Below are 8,326 nucleotides of genomic sequence, written 5' to 3'. Positions count from 1 at the left end.
CTATATGCTATATGCTATATGCTATATACTATATACTATATACTATATACTACTCTAATACTAAGGCATTGGTGCTCCTGATGCTTGGCAGCTGGGCAATCTGAAGGTGGATGGGCACTGTGATCTTCAGATAGCCAGGCCAATGGTCTAGTGCTCTGGGTAGGATTGAGGTGTAAAATTGCACCGCTCAATCTGGCAGGCAGTGGTTTTGTCACTGGCTAGGGTGTGAGGGTTCCTGGGCTTAAATGCAGGCTTTAGCACTTTCTAGGGAAGTGGTTGCTGGATGACGCTCCTATGCCCGCCATGCCACTTAAGCCTTGGTGTTTTGCAGCAGAATGAAGGGATTGTCCCCCAAAAGCACATCTCACAAGAGGAACAGGCCTCACAAAAGGACTATTGCCATTTGGTCATGGTTTTTTCTTGAAATTTTTTGTTCTAAACCATTCTGAGGACAACAGATAGAAGTTTCAGATTAAGTTCTGATCTTTGCCACATTGTCTATTTAGCACACAAAGTCACGTCTGATAAATTCTGATTTTAATCTACTAATGAAGTTTTCTTGTCACTAAGCAGTGGCATGGATCCAACACAAGACACATTACATTTGTTAAGGACAATTCAAGAATAACCAAATGTCATTGATGGATAAAGACTGCAAGGAGAGAAATAAGGAAGAGAACAGCTAATAAAAAGACTGCATAAAATCTAAAAGAAAGAATATCACAAAATATATTCAGCATAGGGTAATCAGGAAGAAAACAATCCAAATTCCTGGAAGAAGATCCCAGCATAACCACAAACTGATGGTCACTGAATCTTACCATTTTCTTTCTGAAGTTGTTCTGAAAGAGAACGTGGGTTGGGGGGAATAATATTAATTTAAACAAGACCAAAACAAACATACATGTTTTTCCCAAACTGTTCCAATAAGTGCAAATGTCATAGGTTAACTTCTTTAAAGGTTAATTATCTGTGTTATTAATTATGTGAGTATGTCACTAAAATGTAGAGAAGGAAAAGGATAACAAGGCTTTATTTCAAATGGTAAATGATGGGATAAACTTTAATTTCAATATGCCTAATACTTTAAATAATTTCAGATTCAAATTTTCAAAATATCCTAACAACTAATAATTGCCTCATCATCAATTTCATGTCTTATTATATTTATCACAAAGCATCTTAGCATCACAAATGCCAGGGAATTTCAACAAATCTTTGAACTCTATGGACTCATTATTATATGAATTACAAGCAGTATCACAATGAGAGGAGTGTAAGGGCACATAACTTGATATTTTTCTAACAGTTATATACTCAACTGAGGTTTTATGTAAAAATTATTTTACTACAAATGCACTTTCATGTAACACATCAACTAAATTTTCTGCAACTTCTAGCACCATTTAGAATGACATAAATAAATTTACATGTCCAGTATTGGACAAGTATGTCAAACAATAATGAGGCTTAGAAGTATATTCACATTTAAAAATAAGGTAGTTTCTTTCTAGATGGTAGGTAATTTTTCACTCTATCAGAAAAAGTCTTTGGTGGAGATAGAGATTTAATCTCTAGAAGGACACATTCATCAATTTTATTCTCTCCACATTGCAGATTTCTGTCTGCATAGGCTGTAATATAGCCATCTAAGTTTGGTCCCTGTTGTCTCTTACTAAACTGATATATTGAAGCTTAACTCCGGGTGTCTCTGATTAAACTGGTTTTATTTTTTTTTCTTTTTGTATGATGTGACATGTGTATCCTATTTCAGTTTTCTGAATGAAACAGTGCAGTTTTGCAGCACCATCAGTACATAGAAATCAGGAGCAATAATTTCAAAAACTACTATGTAAATTTTTAGAGACTAGAGAGTGTTATGCTGAGTCAAATACATCTCATAAGGACAAATAATGCATAAGACCATTATTGTAAAAATAGAAGGATAACTAGTATGAGGGTCTAATGAGAGAAAGTGCAGAATCAGGTGAAAATGGATGAGAGGAGGAGAGATTTAAAATATTTTCATTGATTTATATTATAATATATTGCAACAAGAAATAAAGTGGTTAAGCTATGAAGTTACCATTATTTCAGAAAACCTACAAAGAAGAAAATACAAGGAATATTCTTCCCTTTACATCTATTCAGTTCTTTCAAATGTAAAGTATAATATTCTTTGCCTGATTTCAACATTTATAAGTTTCTAGTTAGCATAAAAGAGTTTTCATGGGAAATATAAGATGTCATTGCCATTTCGTCATACTTTTCAAATCCAAATATCTTGCCAACATCATATTACTTTTAATGTTTTAATGTCTAAAACATGTCCAACATTCGAATTGAAGAAATGATTTCAAGACATTATGTTGCATCGCTGCTGTACTAATGAAAGAGTCTGTATTTTAGAATATGAAAAGAAACAAAGAGTAGAAAATTTAGGCAAGTTTAATCCCTCTTGATGACTCCTTATTACTTTGACCATCATTATTTCCTTATTATCATATCATAAATTTGTCATCCAGTAACCAAAAACTTTTATTTGACTGTGCCACAATTGACCTCATGTGTGTCAAAGCATAACTCTTGTATATTAGAAGGAATTCAAGTAGTTTCATTTATTCCTGGGTTCAATCTTTTGCCAATCCACCATGACTATGCTCATTGTTTTTCTCTCACATATCAAGATATGGCATCCCTGAATTTTATGTACTTTCTAGACCTACTTTTCTCTTCCTTAATTTGGTCTGAAAAGCAAACTAGAAAAAAAAATAAAGTTTTAAGAATCAGTAGGTACGATAGATATTATGGTGAAGTTCTGACTAATAATAGGTGGCCAGATTAGTGAATCAAAAACATGTCTTATAATTTCTAAAAGAAGACTCCTAATCACTAAGCACTTAGAATGATTGCACGGCTGGTTGAGCCACTGAAGTACAAATTTAAAGCAGAGAATACAGGCTCACATTTCAAGAAACTCGCTCAAACACATTATAAAAATTGGGTTGCCTAAAAGAAGCATTCTTACCATGTAATTTTGACCAAAGCACCTACAACAAGAGCTCTGTCTAATACTTTGTCACAGCAGATTGACACTCATCTCCCTCTGGACAAAAGGAGCTATTACTAGTATCATGAAGAAAGATTAAGAAATACTACATCTATTAAAGATAATTAAAAAATGAGATCAATGTAATTGGTGGGAGATACAGGAGAGAGAAATGGAAAAGGAAACCTATAACAATAAAAAAAGAATAAAAACCATAAAAAAGTAAAGTCATGTGAAATTCAGAGGAAGTTATTGGCATAGATAAGAGAAGAAGGAAGTCAGAAAATCTGACAGATCATAAATTGTCAACAAATTGTGTAACAATGAAGCTTACCATTTGCTTTTTTAAGTTGTTCTAAAAAGAAAGTAAAGAAAAAGACACAATTATTTTCTAAACACAACAACAGAATATATCCTCCATTGTGCTTTCCATCAGATACATATGCCTGATATTAGCTACTTTGAAAACTAAACATAAAAATTGTTCTTTTTCTTGTATATATAATATTGAAGTATCCTAAAGGGAAAAATAAGACATCAAAACAAATAGTGAATAGAGAAATAAGCTTAATGATATCATGGGTAAAATTTAAATTATTTGTGAATCTAATGCTTCATAATGTTACTTTAAGTCTAATTTTACTCTAATGAAACAATAGTCTAAGTGTGAAAACATTTTCTTATTGTCATCATAATCGGAAAAATCATCATCACGAATGATAGGGATGCCAACAAAAGTTTTCTCTATACTTAAAATTACATAAGATACTACGAGTATTACATTAGATCAGGAGCTTTAACTTGGTATCTTTCCTAGAGTTGTTATTTCATGGTTGACTCCAAAAGTGGTTTCATGCAGTAAAATAAGTGGCTTAGTGTTCTGGATACCCTGCCATCTAACACAATTTAAAGAATTAATATATAAACAGATTTTGGTCATTACTAAGGTGTGCCTGATCCAGTCTTTGCAATTGTGTGCTATGAATAGGGAGGATAGAAAGAGAATTGATGCCTTTGAATTGTGGTGCTGGAGAAGAGTGTTGAATATACCATGGACTGCTAGGAGAACAAACAGGTTTGTCCTGGAGAGGGTGAAGCCAGAGTGCTCCCTGGAGTCAAGGATTCTGAAGCTCCTTCTGACATACTTCGGGCATGTTGCAAGGAGGGACTGGTCCTTCAGAGATGGACATCATGTTTGGGAGATTGGAGGGACGGTGCAGGAGAGGAAGACCCTCTATGAGATGGATCGATTCTGTGAGTGGAGTAGTGGGAATGACGGTGATTGAGACAGTGAGGTTGGCACAGGATAGGATGGCATTTAGGACTCTTGTACATAGAGTCGCTATGAGTCGCAAACGATTTGATGGCACATAACAACAACTACTTGATAATTAATTATGTCAAACAACAGGAAAGCTTAGAATTATATTCACATTAAAATTAACTTTTTTTAAGGGTATACTGGACATAATATTTCAACCAATTAGAATTATTAAAGAAAAATTCATTTTAAGGTAATAGGAGATAAACTTAGCATCATTAAGGAATATATAGGAATGTAGGACCGATATTTTTTATATTTACCCAGTTCTTTAAAAAATGAGGTAAAAATAATCTGTTTTTATGTGATTGATGTGCGAGTTTCTAGATTTTAATTAGAATTACACAGTGAAATAAAGATCTTATCGCAAATAGCTCACTACTTTCAAATCTTAAGCACACTCAACTCTCAAAGTGCTTTTGGTGTTCATAAGTTCCAGAGCCAGCCAAGAATTCAATTTGGAGAAATTATAATTTCTACAATTATCTGCAGTTTTTCTGTTATATGCTAATGTATGTATTACAGTCAGATTTAAGGTTTTTATTAAAAAAAAAGGAAGTGTCATTTTTAATAAAAAAAACCTTCTTGTCATAGAATGTTTTGATCATCATTATTCCATTATTATCGCATTGTTATGTTTTTGGCCGGAAACCAGTGCATGATGAATTGACCATGACACAGTGACCTCATGTCTATATAGGCAGAAGTGAGCTCCATAGGATTCTTAAAGGCTCAATCTTAGGAAATTAAATTTCAAGCCTTTCCTCTGAGGTGTTGCTGAGTGAACTTAAAGCATTAACACTTTGAAGTAGCAGCCAACCCATTACCTCTGTCGTGCGAACCAGCACCTACTAGGTTGCCAGTCATAAAAGAAACATGCTTCAGTGGATTTTGAGCATCACATTGTCTTTCTATTTTAGATTAATAAGTAATAGAGGAGAATATCAAGGGTCCTGACTGGCCTGTGTGTTTTAGCAGAAGGGAAATGTTTTTTAAGAAAAACTAAGATGAAAAAATAAGATTGAAAGCCTCTATTTTCTGCTGGAATAGTCCATAGGGAGCTGAGCTGTTAATCATAAGTTGAAGTTTTCAGATCCATCAATGCTTCTATGAGAGAAAGATGAAGCATCTCCTCCAAAGCAGTTTGCAACCTTGGAAAAGATCTCAAGGATTTTATATGAAATCATTTAAATTGATAAACCCTATATTTCTCTTTCTTCACTATATGAAAAATAATAGAAAAAATTTAAGACAATTTCTAGGTCAACAGATTCTATAATATCATTAAATTCTGATCTTTGCTAAGGGGCCAGATTAATACAAAAAAAATTCTGAAAAAATCTAATTTATATCCAGTAAAGTATATTCATAATCACTAAGTATATGGCATGATTCCAACACTGGCCTAGGCACCAATGTTACAATCACAAAGCTGAGAGTTTTTAGAGTACTATTTCAAGTACTTTGATAAAACTCTATTTCTTAGAAGCTTAACTTTAGCCATCAAACTTTGGGAGCAGAAGTATCACAAGAGCTCTAACATATTCTGAAGGCAGAATAAATATCATCACAGACTGAACATAAACATATTGACCATGAATAAAAATCAAGAGATCCTATACTTGTTAAAGATAATTCAATAATATGACAAATGTGATTTTTGGCATAACGATAGTAAGCACAAAAATGGGCAAACAGAGCAGTAGAAATATAAAAACAAAAATTATGAGAAAAAAACCCACACAAAATATATTCAGTAGGAGTTAGCAACAAAGGTGAAGTGGGAAGGAAACAAACAAAATTCCTGTAGGAAGATAACAGCATGTCCATAAATTGATTTTCATGGAAGTTTACCATTTTCTTTCTGACGTTTTTCTGAAAGAAAAAGAGAGAGAGAAAAAAAAATTGTCTTTCAAACAGGACCAGACCAAACAAGCATAGGTCCCCAAACCTTTTCAATCAACCATAAAGGCTATAGATTCACTTCTTTAAAGGTTAAATATCCATGCTATTAATTGTATGACTATGTGACTGAAATGTCAAAAAGAAAAAGGATAATAAGGTGATATTTCAAATAGTATATGAAAGAGTAAATCTTAATTTCAATATATATAAAATTTTAAATAATTTGAGATTCAGATTTTTTCATAATGTTACTCTAACAACTAATTTAGATATAATTTCCACATCATTCAATTAACATCATCAAAAACTCTCCCATCATCATAAATGCCAGGGAATTTCAAGAAGTCTTTGAACTGTATGGGTCTCATCATTGCATATCTGACAAGGAGACTCTCATTTGGTCATTAGTGGGATTCAAGAGTAACTAATGACACGATCTAAAAGATGAAACTGAGAGGATAGCAAGAATATAGAACTTGCTGTCTTTCTAGACATTTTCTAGACTTGAGGTTTTATCAAAAACTTATTTGACTTCAAAGGCACTTCCTTGTAATACATCAACTCGTTGGAGTTCTAAATTTTCTCTGTCTTTGAGTAGCATTGTAGAAACACATATAAATAGCCTTCAATCTCAAGTACAAGACAAGTTTGCAAAGTAATAGTGGGGCTGGGAACTATATTTACACTGAAAAATAAATATATCAAATTAATACAATTATAGGGAACCCACAACTAAAAAAATTCCAATAAATATTCTTCCCTTGGGTTTATTCAGTTCTTTGAGATATGAAGTATTAATACTCTTTATTTTTATTTCAACATTTTACAAATTTCTAGGTGGTAAAAAAGTGATACTTGGAAAGATAGGATGTTGTTGTCATTAGCTCATTATTTTTAAATCCAAAATTCACACTGCTAACAAATTCCTTCTGAGATTCAAATTGGAGAAATTATTATAAGACAACTGTGCAATTTCTCTACTGTGTTAATGTAACACAGTCTGCATTTTAGAATTCAAAAAGAGAAACATAAATAAAAAACTTGGGAAAGTGACATCCATCTTGATGTCTTCTCATAGGTTCCTTTGACCATTATTATTTCTTTATTAGTATATTATTAACCTATCAGGAGGCTTGTGGACTGGAGTCTTTCTACACTCTGGGAGTCAGCTGGCTAAGCTAATGGGAGGGCTGGTGTCTCCATGGAGGATCCTCTTGGTGGCAGTAAGGCAAGGGAAGTTTCTAGGGTCTTTCCCATTGTGTGTTACTGTCCTTTTAGGCCTTCAAAGGTAGATGGGTGGCCCTGACGCTTACAATAAGGGTAATTAAGTGTGGGGTCAAGCCTGTGGTGCCTGTTCCAGGGCCATGCTTAAAATTTTATCAGGCCCTCTCCCAGACTTTAAATGGTTTTGGTGAAACATTCTTCTAGGTCATGTAACCTTGGTATGTCCACTTGCTGTACAAAGGTAACTCATGGTTCCTGTGAAGCCAAACACTGTGACACTGATGAGTCAAATGCAAGAATGGTTACCCATGGTAGACAGTGTTTGGTGAAGCTCGCTGATTAAAACAAGCTTGGAAACAGGAGTGGCATCCACTTCCACAATAGCTTGCCTCTGGAAACACTATGAACTGGGAGAAACCAAGAGATGTTGAATCCACTGTTCCACAGTTACCTCAGATGTATCAAGATATACCCGTGTTGTATGGAAGTAAAAATTCAAATTATGTATGCCTCAGTTCAAACTTTTGACAAAATGCCATAACTATACCCATAATTTTGCTCTCAAATATCAAGACATGGCATCCCTGAATATTTTGTTCATTATAAACTCACCTTTCTCTCCCTTAATTTGGTCTGAAAACATGAGAAAAAAAATAAGTTTTAAAGTCAGAAGGTTAGATAACATGGTAAGGTTCAGACTATTCATAGGTGGCCAGATTAATTGTTGATTATCAAGTCTGATAATTTCTCAGGGAAGATTCCTAATAACTAAGCACTTAGAATGACTGCACCACTGGTCCAGGCACTAAAGATGAAGTAAAAAAAAA

The 8,326-nt window shown here is 33.7% G+C and overlaps 1 protein-coding gene across 1 annotated transcript in view; it reads right to left on the bottom strand.

Moving 5' to 3' along the window:
* LOC102876129 (butyrophilin subfamily 1 member A1-like) overlaps nt 1–8,326 on the bottom strand; it is a 128,496-nt gene that overhangs the window by 85,310 nt on the left and 34,860 nt on the right. The window contains exons 10-12 of the mRNA XM_006882209.1: nt 8,112–8,132; nt 6,225–6,245; nt 3,384–3,404 (exon numbers count right to left, since the gene is read on the bottom strand). Coding sequence (XP_006882271.1) covers nt 3,384–3,404; nt 6,225–6,245; nt 8,112–8,132 — 63 coding nt within the window. The remainder of the gene's footprint in view (nt 1–3,383; nt 3,405–6,224; nt 6,246–8,111; nt 8,133–8,326) is intronic.

The sequence above is a fragment of the Elephantulus edwardii genome, unplaced genomic scaffold (assembly GCF_000299155.1).
Source record: "Elephantulus edwardii isolate Elephantulus edwardi_28Jun2011 unplaced genomic scaffold, EleEdw1.0 scaffold00017, whole genome shotgun sequence".
Lineage (NCBI taxonomy): Eukaryota > Metazoa > Chordata > Mammalia > Macroscelidea > Macroscelididae > Elephantulus > Elephantulus edwardii.
Note: the sequence above shows the minus strand (reverse complement) of the source record. Positions and strands in the feature narration are given on the sequence as shown.